The 16,556-nt window shown below is 49.9% G+C and overlaps 5 protein-coding genes across 5 annotated transcripts; 3 read left to right on the forward strand and 2 right to left on the reverse strand.

Moving 5' to 3' along the window:
* Positions 1 to 265: 265 nt before the first annotated feature.
* Positions 266 to 2,048, forward strand: N7518_004608 (uncharacterized protein; the record flags this gene model as incomplete). Its single annotated transcript, XM_057185535.1, has 5 exons — positions 266 to 346; positions 405 to 476; positions 527 to 659; positions 710 to 814; positions 865 to 2,048. The coding sequence occupies 5 exons, from the start codon at positions 266 to 268 to the stop codon at positions 2,046 to 2,048; spliced, it is 1,575 nt and encodes a 524-aa protein (XP_057042305.1).
* Positions 2,049 to 2,997: 949 nt separating this feature from the next.
* Positions 2,998 to 4,000, reverse strand: N7518_004609 (putative GATA transcription factor (AreB); the record flags this gene model as incomplete). The annotated part of the gene is made up of 2 exons (XM_057185536.1): positions 2,998 to 3,669; positions 3,773 to 4,000. The coding sequence occupies 2 exons, from the start codon at positions 3,998 to 4,000 to the stop codon at positions 2,998 to 3,000; spliced, it is 900 nt and encodes a 299-aa protein (XP_057042306.1).
* A 1,859-nt stretch (positions 4,001 to 5,859) lies between these two features.
* N7518_004610 (1-phosphatidylinositol 4-kinase LSB6) lies at positions 5,860 to 8,212 on the forward strand (the record flags this gene model as incomplete). The annotated part of the gene is made up of 2 exons (XM_057185537.1): positions 5,860 to 7,347; positions 7,400 to 8,212. The coding sequence occupies 2 exons, from the start codon at positions 5,860 to 5,862 to the stop codon at positions 8,210 to 8,212; spliced, it is 2,301 nt and encodes a 766-aa protein (XP_057042307.1).
* Positions 8,213 to 10,140: 1,928 nt separating this feature from the next.
* Positions 10,141 to 10,395, reverse strand: N7518_004611 (uncharacterized protein; the record flags this gene model as incomplete). The annotated part of the gene is made up of 1 exon (XM_057185538.1): positions 10,141 to 10,395. The coding sequence occupies one exon, from the start codon at positions 10,393 to 10,395 to the stop codon at positions 10,141 to 10,143; it is 255 nt and encodes an 84-aa protein (XP_057042308.1).
* A 1,364-nt stretch (positions 10,396 to 11,759) lies between these two features.
* On the forward strand, positions 11,760 to 15,588 carry N7518_004612 (DEAD/DEAH box helicase; the record flags this gene model as incomplete). The annotated part of the gene is made up of 2 exons (XM_057185539.1): positions 11,760 to 12,750; positions 12,806 to 15,588. The coding sequence occupies 2 exons, from the start codon at positions 11,760 to 11,762 to the stop codon at positions 15,586 to 15,588; spliced, it is 3,774 nt and encodes a 1,257-aa protein (XP_057042309.1).
* Between the last annotated feature and the right edge of the window lie 968 nt (positions 15,589 to 16,556).

Consider the following 16,556-nt stretch of genomic DNA (forward strand, 5'->3'; position numbering starts at 1 on the left):
CTTGGCACTTGCTTGACGGCTGTTCCGACCACGCGGCCTCCGGGATCATCTCCAAGTCCTTACCTAAGTGTAAGCTCCTGAAAACTCCCAAGTGGCCTTCTTCCTTCAATTCCTCCTATATAACTACATTCGCTCTTTTCACCCTTCTTGTCCTTCATTCCGGGGATGTTTCTCCCAGTGTGGGCCTCACATCTGTTTACCTAGGGCCTAGAGCGCTTGTATCGCACAAGATATCAACCAAAACGAACCGTAGAGGAACGACATCATGTCCGGCTCTCTACACCGAACTGCCCGGATTATTTCTGTCATTGCGGGGACGCTGGTCGCCCTCTCATGCGGAACCAACGTGCGTGATATCTCCGGTCTTATCCCCATTCAGGACCATTAAGGTTAACCCATCTTAGTATGCATACTCCGCGTGGGCGCCGCAATTCGCGCAGCGGATGAAGCTCTCATCGACCGAGAGCAACTTTATTGTGAGTAATGCCATGTCCGGTGCCGGGAAACGGGTTTTAACAGTGTCTAGGGTGTCGCGGGAAACCTGGGGATGTATGCTATGGGAATTCCAATGGGATTATTGACAGATGCCCGCGGTCCCCGACTTGTCGCCCTGATCGGCTCTGTTGGCCTAGGCCTGGGTTACTTCCCAATCTATATGGGTATGTCTTGAGGTTACCTTGTCGGAATTGAGCAGCTCTAATGTCTGTAGCATATGACAATGGCCAAGGATCGATGCCGGTTGTCTTCCTATGCCTTTTCGCTTTCCTTACTGGCATGGGCGGTTGCTCTGCCTTTGGCGGTGCCATCAAAACAGGTATGTTACACCAATTAATTTGCTTAATAGAGCTAACCTAATGATTCCAGCGGCATCGAACTTCCCCGACCACCGCGGCACGGCAACCGCTTTCCCGATGGCCGCCTTCGGACTGAGCGCGCTATTCTGGTCCAACCTGTCGACTCTCATTTTCAAGGACGATACCGGCCGCTTCCTTCTGCTTCTAGCCCTCGGAACCTCGATTCTGTCCTTTGCCTCAATCCCATTCCTTCGAATCCTCCCCAGCGAGCCGTACTCATCCATCCCACATGGCGGACACGAGTCTAGCGACCTTGATACCGTGCTAGAGGACTCCGATCTACATGGCTCTACCGCTTTTGATCACGAACAATACCCCGTGCATGCGCGGTCGCACTCAGTTGCATCGAACTCCCAAGGCAGGGCATTCGGCCATGCCGATGAGACTGCCAACTTGGTATCCAAGCACGACCGCCCGCGTCCCTCTTTCGATACACTTGACGATGACTTCCTGGATGAAGTAGCCATTGAGGCGCACCAAACTGACATCAGAGGTCTCGCCATGCTCCGCAAAGTTGAATTCTGGCAGCTCTTCTTGACCATGGCACTCTTGTCCGGTATCGGCTTGATGACCATCAACAATATCGGCAACAGCGTGAAGGCCCTGTGGCTGTACTACGACGACAGCGCAACAGACCTGTTCATCCAACACCGCCAGGTCATGCACGTCTCAATTCTCTCCTTCGGCAATTTCCTCGGCCGTCTGTTCAGCGGCATCGGCTCTGACCTGCTAGTCAAGAAGCTCGGCATGTCTCGCATCTGGTGTTTATTCTTGTCAGCGGTAGTCTTCACCCTGACCCAGCTCGCCGGCACCACTATTTCCAACCCAAACAGCCTCGTCGTTGTCTCCGCCTTCACTGGAATCGCTTACGGGTTCTTGTTTGGCGTCTTCCCTTCCCTAACCGCACACACTTTCGGCATCGGTGGCCTGTCCCAGAATTGGGGCGTCATGACACTCGCCCCAGTGTTTAGTGGTAATGTCTTCAATTTGTTGTACGGTAATATCTACGACGCACACTCTGTTGTCGGCCACGATGGCGACCGCGAGTGTCCCGATGGATTGGGCTGCTACCGCTCAGCCTATTTCATGACTTTCGTTTCCGGCTTATTTGGTATCGCTGTTTGTCTGTGGACCATCATCCGGGAGAGGAACATTAATAACATCATGAATAAGAAGATGGACCGACTCGCCTGAGTTGGATAATCTAGGCGCAATAGTACCTGCATGGCAGGCATGTGCTTATGAATTGCTTTCTTGCTTGCATATCTATCTCGATCTGTTTGCGGTTTGTTATGACTTCTTATAGAGTACATTTCATGGATATTATTTGGGTCCTCATTTCTACCATTTCTCTATAAACTTGATACTTTGCCTGTCTTTATTTGAGTTGTCATACCTTACACGCCAGAACTTGGCCAATTTCATTATTGTACATTTGGGAGAATATGCGCTGTTGTTCATCCCCAAGTAGTTATTAGGCTCGTCCATGTTCTACTCAACCCAGCTCTTAGGACCACTACGAGGCAAAGATTCTGCATGACACTTTCATTCCCGTCCTAACATACATATAGAATATCGCGGCGCAGAAAGCGAGAATGTTGCCTCAAATTAATCAGAAACAGAAAACCCGGCGCTCAGACCTCAAGCTGGCCTAACAATCAAAAACGGTTGCATTGCATTGCTCTATTAAAGCAGCAAACTGAAACAATGATCATTGGAAGCGCCAACTAGCACATGGAGGGAAACCCAGACGACGAGACATCTCCCAGTTGGATCACCGATTCGTCGATCTTCCAGACGCTTGAGTTCCGCAAAAAGAGAAGGATAGGGACCAAGTATCGTATTAGAAGCATAGTGGAAGAGTTCGTACAGCGCACCGCAAGGAAAGCAAATTAACAAGATGTTTGTTGAAACATCCGGACATAACAAAAGTAAGGGAAAATCGAGACCGTTCAATAGTAGCTTTTTTTGGGTAAAGTTCCAGCCAGTGATGACGAAGGAGCCATGAAGGGTATCAAGAATATCAGAGGTTGGATGAGACCAGCAAACGTAATGTAGCTTATAAGCTTGTACTACCCGTGGACTGATGATGAGGAGAATAAGCAGGTGGAAAAGGGCTGGAAATAGCAAGGTGCCGCAAGATCTAAACGCTCTTGGGAGACTTGACTAGTACATCCTCGCCAGATTCCACAACATCCGACAGGCGAATCTTTTTTGCGAGCGGCTCGCCGGACTCGGCGTCACCAGCGCCGCTAGAACCGAGCTGGCGCTCGAGATCGCTAATACGACGCTTGAGATCCTCCTCGCGGCGCTGAGCATCCTCCAGAGACCGTCTCAGACGAACCTCGGAGTCTCGTACAATCATCTCCGACCGACGCGCGCTGGCGTCACTCTGCTCGAGTTCGGTCACGCGACCGCGGAAGAGCTCATTCACGAACTCAAGTTCACTGACGCGTGTCTTCAGGGATGTGTTGAGAGCCAGAAGACTTTCATAGGTGTGGGGGGAATCGAGTTGGCGGTCGACTGCCGAGGGAGAGGGCTGGCGCATCTGGCGGGAGGGGAGGCTGCTGGAGGAGTTCATGCTATCGCCTAGGGTGACGCTGTCGAACATGTGCTGCGGCGCGATATTCGAGTTGTGCGCGTGCATCGAGCCAAAGCCAGGTGTCTCGGTCCGGGAAACGGGGGAGTTGGAACGATCCGAATGACCCGAGGACATCTTGCGCGACGCACGACGGTATCCATGCGAGCCGAGGGGAGGAGGAGTTCCCGCCTCAGATCGCGGCGGAATGCCATTGGTATCGACAGGGCCGCCTGACTATAGAATCACAATTCTGATTAGCGCATGTTCTTATCTAAGATAGGTGGGATTGGATTGGGCGTAGGGGACGGGGAGAAAATTTTTTTGATCGCGAACTCACCTTGCGCTTAGGGCCCTGGCCGGTCTTCACGCGATTGCGACTTTTAATCACATCCGTTTTCAAGCTTATCGGACGAGGTCGACCATGCAGTTTCAGGAACAGTCCACATGCGTTGCAGAGGACTGAACCGAGTTCGTCCCTACGCCACAGGGGCGTGGTAGAGGTGCCGCAATTTTGGCAAACAGGCTGTAATTGAGGTCGCTTGTCGTCAGTCAATGTGGTCGCCATTATGAGGGTATAGAAGTGAGGAAGAGGAAGAGGATGATAAGATTGTAGAGATTTGAGTCGATAAGGAAAGGGAAAAAGCGGGTGCACGGATCGAGTGGCGCCAAGACTTTCGATAACTCCTCAGAGATAAGACCCAGCGCGCCGATAACACATATTTCACACTTACAGGTCCACTCCCTTGTCCTCCTGTCGTAGCCGCCGGTGACGACGTAGCGTAGGTCATATTCGCCATACCCATACTCGTATCACTGGATGAGCTAAAAATGAGAGGGGAAATATATGGATTAGCCAATTGATTCGAATTCTTATGAGGGGCCAGATTACTGCTCTCCAGTACCCGAGTGAAGATTACGCAAAATAAGATAGATCGCCCAAAGGTCCACGGGTGGCTTCCATTGGGGACTGGTATGGGGTATCAACGCACCGAAGATTAGAGGTTGGTGCCGAAGCGACCGAAGCCAGTGCTGCAAGTCCAGGAAGCGAGGTGCTAACAGAAGAGCCTGGGTATCCGTCGCTCTCGCCTGAGCCGAATTTGGTCACGCTCTTGATATCCGGTAGTGTCGTGGAAAACTGTGTCGATCCGTTGGACGCGTGACGGCTCGAAGAATTGTCGGCGGACAAGTCGTAAGGGAACTCACGCTCCTGCGAAGAACGGGATTTGATAGCCGGGTCGATGGGCGACGCCCGATAGAGGGTGGAAGCCACCGTGGAGGGGGAAAGTGGGTGTTGATTGAAATCCGGCCTCAAACCGAATTGAAAGAGAAAGGGTAGGTGTCGAACGAATCGTGCGACGGGATGCGAATGCGATTGGGAACAACGGACTCGGAACAGGACTCGAAGTCAATGGGTCTATATCAAGACAATTCCTTCAGTGATCAATTCGATATGAAGTTCCGAGCAGTAATGATCGATACCGGAAAGGAGGGAGAGGCTTAGGCCCGACAATTCTTGTGCCTTAAGAAGTAAATAAGACCAAAGAACAGAACGAAGTCTTAAATTAACCACATGATGGCCGAGGATTGAGGGTAGGGGTTGGGAAGAAGATGCAGAATTGAGATGGACGATAAGACGCGATAATAACAATCGGGATAACGATTGCCCCAGTATCGACTATTATTTGATACGGCATGTCAGGGGCGTCACGTTTGATGTTTTGTCTCACAAAGAATGTATACAATTCAATTAATCAGCTCTTCATTCTACGCCACCCAGCCTCTTGATATCTGGAAGCGCAAAAAATGAGTCCATTCCGCATTATCTGGTTCGCTTACAGGTGATCAACGGGTTTTATGCGTATAATTTCCTGCACGAGCGGATATTGCCAGCGTGGCGGATTTAGATTTACCAACATTGATCGTATGTATTGAATTGACGTCCCCTGAATATCCCAATTCGTCATAGAGGGGTCCCATATGGAGATCAATTGCGGTGCTAGCCAAGCTTCAAGGGCTTTAGAGCACAGAATAAGTCGATGCATCCATCCATCAAGACCCCTTGCGATTAGGGGGTGGAGACCGAGTGTGGCGGTGCGTAATGGTATAACGGTCATTAACTAGGTGGACCTGCCCATCCCACGTAATTTACCGTGTTCTGCCGTTAATTACGACACCGCCTGCGTAAATTAATTGTAACAATGTTTTCGGGACGCCCCCTTGGGCATAGGTGACCACTTATTTCAACCGCCTTGACTCTATCAACTCTTTATTCTATCCACCAGCGGTCTTTTCCTTCTTCTGTTCTCTGTGATGGATTAAACATTGTTTGGTGTGCTTTCGTTCTTTTGCCGGCCTTCCTCTCTTTTTCATACGGGTTATTTTCCCCGTTTTCATCTTCCATAGATCCAACCACCCTCAATAACAATGCCGAAGACTCGTCCTGCCACTTCGGGATACGCCCGGCTCGCCCAGGCCGAAGAGGAAAGAGGCTACCTCCACGATGAGTCCGAAGACGAGGATGTCGGTGCTTTCTCAACAGCGTCCACCTCCGCTCCCCGATACGCTCCCGTCTCCTCTAGAGCCCAGATGCAGGCGTCCGGTCTCCACACTCCCCCAGCCCATCGACGCAGACACAGTGGTTATACTCAAGGCCGTCGGAACTCCGGAGTGGATATCAAGGCCATCAATGCGCGGCTCGAAAAATGGGCGGACGAGATTGCCTCCAAATTCAAGATCAACCGTGTCAAAGGGAAGAGCTATGAGGAAGAGAAACTGGAGATTTACCATTCAGTCTTCCAGGCACCTCCCGGAGTTATCCCCGTGACCGCCGAAGCTCTCGAATCGGATGAGTTTGAGGGTCAGCAACGGCGGGCCCGCGCCGAGTACGAGGAGATAATTGAAAGTGTGCGTCTTGCAATTGAAATGGACATACATCCTCGGATGATCTCGCAAGGAAGCTCGGGCAGCTACTTTGCTCGAAACCCCGAAGGTAAAGTAGTGGGTGTGTTCAAGCCAAAGGACGAAGAGCCGTACGCCTCACGAAACCCTAAATGGACAAAATGGCTCCACCGTAACTTGTTCCCCTGCTTTTTCGGTCGCGCGTGTCTTATTCCCAATCTTTCCTACGTCTCCGAAGCTGCCGCATACGTCCTCGATGCCCGCCTGCGCACGAACCTCGTCCCTTACACCGGTATTGTACGACTGTCCTCGAGATCGTTCTTCTACGATTTCTGGGATCGGAGAAAGGCATGGAAAGGCAAGAAAGTTTTGCCTCCCAAGGCTGGCAGTTTCCAAGTCTTCCTTAAGGGATTCAAGGATGCCAACATTTTTCTCCGAGAACATCCCTGGCCTGACCAGGTGAATACTGGATTCCGCACCTCGGATGCCCCGAAGCGCAAGAAGCGGCCCTGGAACGAGGCCTGTCGTCCATCGGGGGCACAGTCCGACGATGAGGATGACGACCCGGGTTATGTGCCCTCGCCCGACGGTTCGCGTGACGAAAGTGCTGAGCGCCGGTTCTACTGGACCGAGCATCTCAAGCAATCCTTCCGCGAAGAGTTGGAGAAGCTTGTGATTCTGGATTATATCATGCGAAATACCGATCGAGGTCTGGATAACTGGATGGTTAAAATTGACTGGGGGACAGAGCAGGTTTCTATCGTGGCAGAACCCCCAAAACAGACTAGCCCGCAGCCTAAGCACGATGAAGACGAGCTTATGCCCCCAGCTCGTCCTGTTTCCGTGAATTCGAATGGCACTGCCAATCCCTCCTTCCACCCCTACAGGCGGCATGAAACAATGATGGCCATCAGTCGCACGGGAACCCCATTAGCCTCGTCGGAACAGTCAGCTTCTGTCCAGCTTGGTGCCATTGACAACAGTCTTTCCTGGCCATGGAAACATCCAGATGCCGTAAGTTTTAGAATACGCGGGTATTGTTACTTCCAACACTAACAACTTGCAGTGGCGCAGTTTCCCCTTCGGTTGGCTTTTCTTGCCTGTTTCCTTGATTGGACAGCCCTTCTCGCAGAGAACCCGCGACCATTTCCTTCCATTATTGACATCCACGGCCTGGTGGAGCGGTACCCAGATGGCTTTGCGTGGTGTCTTTTCGCAAGATGATGATTTCAAAGAGAGCATGTTCGCTCGGCAAATTGCTGTCATGAAAGGTCAAGCCTGGAATGTGGTGGAAACACTGAAGCAACCGGATCATGGCCCGCTTGAGCTGACTCGACGAACCCGCGTCTGTGTATGGGATGACTTAGTTGACGTCCCCGTTGCTATCCCGATGCGCGCGCCTTCCGCGGACAAGCAAAGGAACCAACATATGAATTACGACCCTGATGAAGAAGAGATGGATATTGGTGCATCCGCATCTTCCCAACCAATCCCTGAACACGATTTATTAGGGTTGAATTCGTCGCTAAGCGACCTCCCCAACCCAAACCGGTTCGAACTTACCCGTGGTCGAACTGACGCTGACAGCGAACGTGCTGATGGTTCTATTGGTAGCCCTGCAACTATAAATGACTTCGGCGGCCGAAACACTAGAGGTTCTCTAGACGGATGGCCTTCACACTCCCGCCAGCACAAGAATCGCAAGAACGGCGGTGCCGTGCCTTTCCGCGTTCCTCATGTCAACACATTTGGCAGCGATGATCTCGAGGGTGACCTTGGCTATGCAGTTGCAGAGGGCATGGAAGGCAACCAGCGCAAGGTGATTGTCGAGCGTCTGGAAGCCGTCAAGAGCAAAAATCCTGTTTTCACCTGGTGCTAAGGTTAGATTATGTCGTACTACCCTTTTCGCTCTTCGCTCTTCACTTTTCACTTCTCCACATTCCTACATTACTTCTCTTTTTCATTTAATGTGCAGCTATCTTCTGCGACGTTGTCTTCTCGGGGTATTTGTCAGGTCCCCGTCCTTCGGGAAATGGTTCCCACTTCCTCTTCATGATTCGACCGTGCCTTTTTTTTCCTGCGACATTTCACACGAGTCCTTTGCTGGACATGCTCATGATTTGGGAGATTTCCGTGTTGTATATAGACATTCTTTGGCTGTTGGGGTTACCTTAGGCTATGGCGCATTGATTGGGCGATCTGCCTCATGTAGCATATTGATGAGACCTAATTACATGATACCTTTATCGTCTAATCTTTGAGTCAACTATGTTAACCGGTTAGCTAGTACTGGCATGTGACTGCAGTATGTAGCTAGGCTGGGGTAGACGACGATGTTAGTCACTACACCATATTGGATATGAGGGAACCCTAATGCCAACATAAGTCAAAGCAACAGTGAGTGATTTGTGGACTTACTCTGTGACGTGCCAATTCAATCCGAAGGAAAAGAGTGCATTTGCTCCAGGATTCTAAGTACAGGAGAGAGAAGGAAAAGGAAAACTATCTACGCATTCTCGCGACTTGGTTTTATGTGCCCGTACTTTCCGTAACAGGAAGGAACGACTCCGTCCCATCGTTCCTTCCTGTTACGGAAAGTACGGGCACGGCAGGTGCAACAGTCGAGGATCAGGAAGGGCAAGTACGTTGATCGTCACATACTCTATCACATCGATCTTTCAGGACATATGCTTCGTTCTGTTATATATTTTGTCCTGTGATACAGAGACCTTGGAGGTATCATGTCGTGTTGGGACCATCTGCGAGGACCCCTTGAAACTGCTATATTGGATTCAGAAGAATCCACCGTCTTAAGACGAGACCTCTGAATGAGTGCATTAATATCTCCCTAGAGATCTCTAGTTTATATACAGGCACAGCTTATTACTCTAGCCTAGGTAAACAACTCAAAGCTACGCGTCTTTGGCTACGGAGATTTACCCCCCTCATGTATTCCGTGGGACTCGTCAAGTGGTAATGAGAGCCACGACTTCAGGAACGTCCACGAGAAAGCCCAGTTTGATGTTTGATGCAGACCTGCATGGACCTCATAACAAACATGGCAATATTATGGTCCCTGTGGTAGGTGAAGCAGCATGTGCTACGGGTCCCTCTGCCTGCGCTGTCTCGTGGGGGCTACGGTGAGATGGTGGTCAGAGGGATGGGGAGAGAAGAAGAAGAAGAAGAGAAGAGGATTTGGGGGGAAGGGGCCCTTTTATACGCCCAACCCACGTGCCTTCCTAAAGTGCGACACCCTCCATCGCACCTTCCTGGAATTACAAATGTCACATCGGCACATGCATTTCCATTGAAACAAACTACTGATGATGTGGATCACCACATTTTCCGTGTGACCTACTCATCGGACCTGGTCCAGCTCATTGTTTTGTTCAAGGTCAAAACCGACCTGCCCTCCTTCGCATCAGAATTGAGAGTCAACCTCAGCGTGAATGGGCGCAGTGATCTTACGCTCTTACGAAGCTGTTTACAGCTACAAATACAATTATGGCGAGTGATACAAATAATTGATACACGCTACCTAAATACTACGGTAGACGTCTTTTGCCTCAATGGTCATTTCCCAGCCTGAAATCAAATGACCTAGATCTAGTTACTGAGTCTGACTAGTGCGTAAAGGGTCTAATAACTCCTTCATTTGATATCGGCCCATAGTGGCTAATATTCCACGGTCTAAGCAAATTCTATCTATGCAACAACATTCAAAAATCTTGACGTCTTCAAGCAACTCCCACTTGTGCATGTAGCATTAAGTAGTGACCCAGCCCTTAGACCTAGGCGTGCCATACATTAGGCTAGAAACTGATGCACATCTTCCACCTCGAGGCCGAGATCGAAGTTCTGTGGGTGCACGAGTCGGTTATAGGCTAAGATTTCAAGTAGCCAAACCTCTGGGTCAACGAAGTGAATAGGTATATGACCATGTCTCGTGGGCTCGCTCATGTCGAAGATCTTATCCTCTAATCTATCCCCCACAGATTTCCAGTCATCTCCATGTTGATCTTGATCTTTTAGGGCTTTGTGGGTCTCTTCGACATCAAACATGTCCGTGATTGGTCCCTGTTGGGCCAGATGTTCGACTCAATGGCTAACTCGTTGCATTTGACCGGCCTGCCATGCAGAATCGTGGATATCCTTTTGTCTTTGAGATCGAGAAGCCGGCTTCGAGATCCAACTGGCAAGCAATTACAATGGCATTCTTGCCAATGGCGGCCGAGATCCTCTAGGTAATTGGCAATTACAGTAGCTTTCATGTCGCCGGTGGCATCAACGTGGAAGCTACTATTTCAACGGTCAAGAGTTGTGCTCAAAAACTGCATTTGGATGGGGCTAGGCTGCCCAGGCCAGGTGCGCTCAGGCGCAGTCATCCAGCTTACATGATGATCAGGTGATGATTAACTAGTTCAGCACCGCATAAACATACAGTAGTAGAGCATTAACTAATTTATGGACTTCAAATATCATAGTTAGCAAGTTAAAGCAGTCCATTTAAATCAGAGGTATACAAGTTCCAATCTTGGAAGGAAGGGTGGCTGCTCAATTTGACTCAGTGGCAGAAAGCGGCAAGGGCTAAGCACCAAAACGGAAAATGAACGCCAAGAAGCACGCAGGTAAGCGCGCGAGGACTGATAAGATCTTATCGGCGGGTTTCTCCGAGGCACAGACTTCAGTGGAAGACCGACTTCGTCATTTCGAGTTCCTAACAACGCGACCGAGCTTACGACTGACTTGAGCAAAGAAGTCGCGCGAACCAAAAGACCTACGGCCAGAACGACTCGAGGTCAAAGACACTCCCCTCGACCGGTACAAGAGCCGCCCACGATTCCTTCGACGAGGCAAACGACAAGGCGCCGACTCGATTGCGATCAGGAAAACGACGTGATTTCCCCTGGGAAATATACGTTGGTGATTGAGGCAACAGCGCAACTAGTGTTGCCCGTGTTTCTCTTCCTTATCTCTCACTTTCAATGACGCCGGAGATTTCGCGACCCTCGCGTCTGGAAGACGCACCTTTCGTTGGCCAGACCGTTTGCTTAATCACTGCGCTGCGACGTTAATATTTGACACATGATATCAAGGCTCAAGACTCTTGAACTTGATTGATCTCCCCTCACAAGCAAACCCTACGACAGGTCAGGCAATTAATCAATCCCAAATCGCAACGGTCTATCTCTCATCCTAAACCACTCGACACCGCTGCGAATACTTCTCACATTTGAGCCTGGACGTAAAGCTTGCCAGTCTGGCAGAACTCGGTCCTCTGTTTCCAACCACGGCAAGTGAAACAAATACCCAGCCTTGTTGCCTCTCTCATCAACTGACTTTCATCAGTTTGCTTTCACAGCATCGCCCAACCCTGAATCCGACCAAAGCCTATCCCGGGTTTTTCGACTACCATTACAAACATCATGGCATCTCATGCTGCGATGCTCTTGAATCCCAAGGGCGCCAAAAGACAAGCTCAAAGCAATGGTAATCCTCCCTTTGCTTCTTCCCCAGCGAGTGATTTGTCTCCCGTGGATGCTGTCGCTATATCCCGCGAGTTTCCCTCGGACAACACTAGGCCCGTGACTTATTCTTCTGCGCTTTCATATCCTGCTTTCCCTGATGCTTCTTCTCATGTTTCTACACCTACTCATGTGAACACAATGGATACTTCGGCCATGCCTAGAGTCCTTCTTGACACCCAGATGGACACTCGACCCATGTCTGCGGACATGATGCATTCGGCTGAATTTCGTCTCCCTACTGCTCCTCAGATGGATACTTCGGTTATGCATACAAAGTCTCTTTGGCCAACCGACTCTGTTTCCCCTTGTGCTCTCAATTCACTTGATCCACCTTCAAGTCTTTCTTCCCACAATTCATCTTCTCTTGTCACTTCTTCTCCGACAGACCCCATGCATCTCGACCCCACGGATTCCCAGGGCTTACTTTTGGAATGTACAGGAAAACACCAGGGAAATGGTTCATCTCCTGGCTCTCCCATGGCTACCGCGGGCACTGCAGCCGATACACGCTTTCACCAATCCACTATTCGCACATCTCCAAGTGTGCCGTCGATCTCGACCCCGGTTGTGAAGCCAGACTCCAATCTGACAGTGCAGTTCACCACCACCCATGACGAGGACATGGAAAGCGACACGAAAAGAAGTCACCGCGAGATGAGTGAGGACGAAGACATGATCTATCGACCCAATTTGATCGAAAATGTCTATGGAGTCGAAAAACGGAAGAACCAACCGACGAAGAAGGTCAAAACCGAGCATGAGAAACCGAACATGGCGAACGGACCGGTCTCAATCTCTGGAAATAGCGGGCTTGGGAAGTGGATGAAAGAGGAGGATGCGAAACCAACACCAATTCCCACTACACTCAACGTGGTGGATTTGACAGCGGGTATGAGCTGTTTTATTTCTGCGGATTGTGTTGAACCAATCTAATATTTTTCTAGACCTTGCGAACACACCTAAGGAAGATGACGAAGTCCTATGCACTGGTTCAACAGATCTCAGCGCCCAGCGTGTCTGCTTCGGCAAGATTGAAAACGCAATGATCATGGCCCATACAGTCCCTAGACCCGGACCCTCTGTTTTCACCGACTGGTCGCACGCTTGGCCGTCTATCAAATTAGACCTGCGACGCCAGCCCGTGAAAGGCAATTTTCAGATCGACGTCGCGGACCCCCACGGCAAAGTTTTCGGTACAATTGATCCTAAAACGGCACAAGGGCTGTGTCCGCTCCTGGACTCCGAAACAGATTTTATCGAGGTGACAGCCTTATTGGATATCCGGAGAACCTCGCCGAATGAAGAAATTTGGGCTCCTACCTCAGGGCTGTGGCGTGCAACCCTCAATATCTACGGCCAACGAAAGCACGCAGAGGCTGTCGGCAATTTCCTCTCTCACCGCAACATCTGGCTGGGTCCTCCGAATTCTGTGGACAAAGGAACTACTGTGTTCAACCCACATGCAGAGAGCCGACGCCAGCTTGCCGCCGCAAGCGCTGCCGCCAACAACTCCGCACGGTCACGCCCAGGGCCAGTCGTCCGATATGAAGCGCGAACTGCTGAAGAGGCTAATGATGCAGTCATGAAGATGTTCGACCAGCTTGCCAACGCGAACATTCCGACGATGGAGCCGTCTGATCACATCACCACACCGATGCTCCATCACCAAAAGCAAGCCCTTTGGTTTATGACAGAGAAAGAAAAGCCGCGCAAATTTGGCCGAAAAGAAGAAGACAATAATTCCTTGTGGCGAATGGAACTTGCGCCCAACGGGAGGACCCAGTACCGCGAGATCATTACTGGTATGATTTCAGAGCAAAAGCCCGAGGAGGCCCTAGGTGGGTTGTTGGCTGATATGATGGGCCTGGGTAAGACTCTGAGTATTCTTTCGTTGATCACCTCATCGCTTGGGTTAGCTCAAGAATGGACCGATATGGCTCCTGATCCCGTTCTTGTTCGCCGAGCTCCGGGAATTCGCAACACACGAACAACACTATTAGTTGTCCCGTTGAGTGCAGTGAGCAACTGGGTTACACAGATCAAAGACCATCTGAAGCCAAACTCTATCAGCTACTATGTCTTCCACGGCCCATCGCGCATCACTGATTTCAAGGCGCTTTCCGAATTTGATATTATTATCACGACATACAGTACCATTCTCAGCGAGATCTCGGGGCGTGGTGCCAAAAGTGGAAAACTCAGTCCTTTGACAAAAATGAACATGTTCCGAATCGTTCTTGACGAAGCTCATATCATCAGAGAACAAAATGCAGCGCAGACCAAGGCGATCCTTGGGCTCCACTCTGAGCGTCGGTGGTCGGTTACCGGAACCCCAATCCAAAACCGCATGGAAGATCTCCTGTCCGTGACCAAGTTTTTACGGATTGCTCCTTACGACCAACGAAGCCAATTTTCCCAACATGTATCCAACCCGGTCAAAAATGGTGATCCCAATGTACTTGCGAGGCTGCGAGTTCTGGTAGATTCATTCACCTTGCGCAGAGTCAAGGACAAAATCAATCTACCACCCAGGGAAGACAATGTCATCACACTAGATTTCAGTGAGCAAGAACAGCAATTGCATGAGTTCTTCCGCGCGGAATCAAATGTGATGATGAGTGTAATTGCTGGTCAGGACAAACGCAAGATAGGTGGCCGGATGTATCACCATGTCTTGAAGGCCATGATGATTCTCCGCCAAGTCAGTGCACACGGGAAAGAGCTTCTTGACATTGCAGACCGGGAGAGAGTCAAGGGATTATCTGTTAACGATGCAATTGACTTGGAGGAGAACAAACCGGAGGACAGCCCGGCAGCCATAGACAAGAAGGCATATGAGATGTTCGCCCTAATGCAGCAAGCTTCAGTCCCCCGATGTGGCAATTGTAATCGAGAACTCGATGAACCTTTGAGTCCAATGGGAGCTGTCGACCGTGACGCTCCGATGGCTATTGTCCTACCATGTTTCGATATCTTCTGCCCCGGTTGCTTCTCTGGCTGGAAACAAACCTACGATTCGCATCCCGAGACTGAGACGCGTTGCCCGAGGTGCGAAGGCTGGATCAACTTGAAATACTCGACCATCACGCCTGCTGGCTTTGAAGAATACGAGACCCAAAAGGAAAGTGAGCGGCAAACCCGGAAGCTGGGCAAGAATTTGGGTGAATACGAAGGACCGCACACCAAAACCACTGCATTGGTCAACTATCTCAAGCAAAGTGTTGAAGACAGCAAGAAGCTTGAAGGCGAGTCGCCTATCAAGAGTGTTGTGTTTTCCGGATGGACCTCCCACCTGGATCTCATTGAGATTGCCTTGCAAAACAACGGGCTTGACGGGTTTACCCGACTTGATGGTACTATGACTCTTGCAGCACGCACAAAGGCTCTCGAGGAATTTGCCAACAATGACAATATCAAAGTTCTTTTGACAACCATTGGTGCCGGCGGTGTCGCCCTCAATTTGACTTCTGCCTCGCGCGTCTTCATCATGGAGCCGCAGTACAACCCGGCTGCCGTTGCTCAAGCGATTGACCGTGTTCATCGCCTTGGCCAAACTCGCCCCGTGCAAACCTTCCAATTCGTGATGAGGGGCAGCATTGAGGAGAAGATAATGGAGCTTGCTAAAAAGAAGCAAGAGATGGCTGACACGAGCTTGAACCGCGTCAAGCGGGACAAGCGCGAGACCCAAGAGGCTCGCATGCGTGAATACCGCAATCTTTTCAAGTAAATTCTCTTGTCTTTTGTTTTCTTTCCTTAGCTCGCATTCTTCTCGCGTTCTTCGGTTCTCCATTTACGCCTGCGGTTTCTTTTTCTGCTTCCATTTGATCTTTTTGTGATCTTTTTTTGAATTTTATTTCCGCCCTAATGCTAGTGGCTCGCTGGTTTCGTTTTATGATACCCGGAAAAGGAGAAGGCGTTAGCATTTATTATTACATCTTTGATTCTCCTTATGATCATACACCGGGCGTTTTCTTTCTATGTTTTTCTTTTTACAACATCCAAGCACGTTTATACACGGGTTTGTTGTTTTAACTATAGAAATCATTTTCTTTTCTGCATTTATTGTGCTTAAGCATATTCACGTGCACTACGGGGTAGATTCTGCATACTTCTAATTTGACTTCTAAAGGGGTGTAGGACTCGAATATGATTCCTGAATAGAGTGGGATCGCGTATACTCTTCTTCGTACGGCGAGATATGAATAGAAGAATTTCCCGTCCAGACACCAGAATAGTGCAATATTACGAACGAGACCTTTTTATCCTATTAAGGCATATTCAGGCATAAACCTGTAAAACAGGAACGTTCGCTCTCCTTTTTTTTAATCGCGGCGGACACATCGACAGGCATGCTGTTCTCGAAACTCGCGTGCAAGACTTCTCCGTTGAATTTACCTAGAAGTACTCGAGAAAGATGCATACCTCTTTCTAGATCTTCCCGGAGTTTGTTCAAAGCAAAATCATCATTCTCAAACTCGCAGTGCAGACACCTTCAGGCAATGCGCCTCGCTTTTCAGGGAGTAAATTTCCCTGAACGGCACACGAATCGAAGTCGATAATCACTAGCCTATCATGGTCTCGGTACCTAAACATAACGTTACGTAGGTGAATATCGTTATGGACAAGACCCAGGGCATGAAGATGATCGATGCTGGCCTTGATGTGTTGGAGACAAATTTCCTGGTTGACCGAGCG

This window comes from Penicillium psychrosexuale, assembly GCF_028828465.1.
Source record: "Penicillium psychrosexuale strain IBT 29551 chromosome Unknown utg000003l, whole genome shotgun sequence".
NCBI lineage: Eukaryota > Fungi > Ascomycota > Eurotiomycetes > Eurotiales > Aspergillaceae > Penicillium > Penicillium psychrosexuale.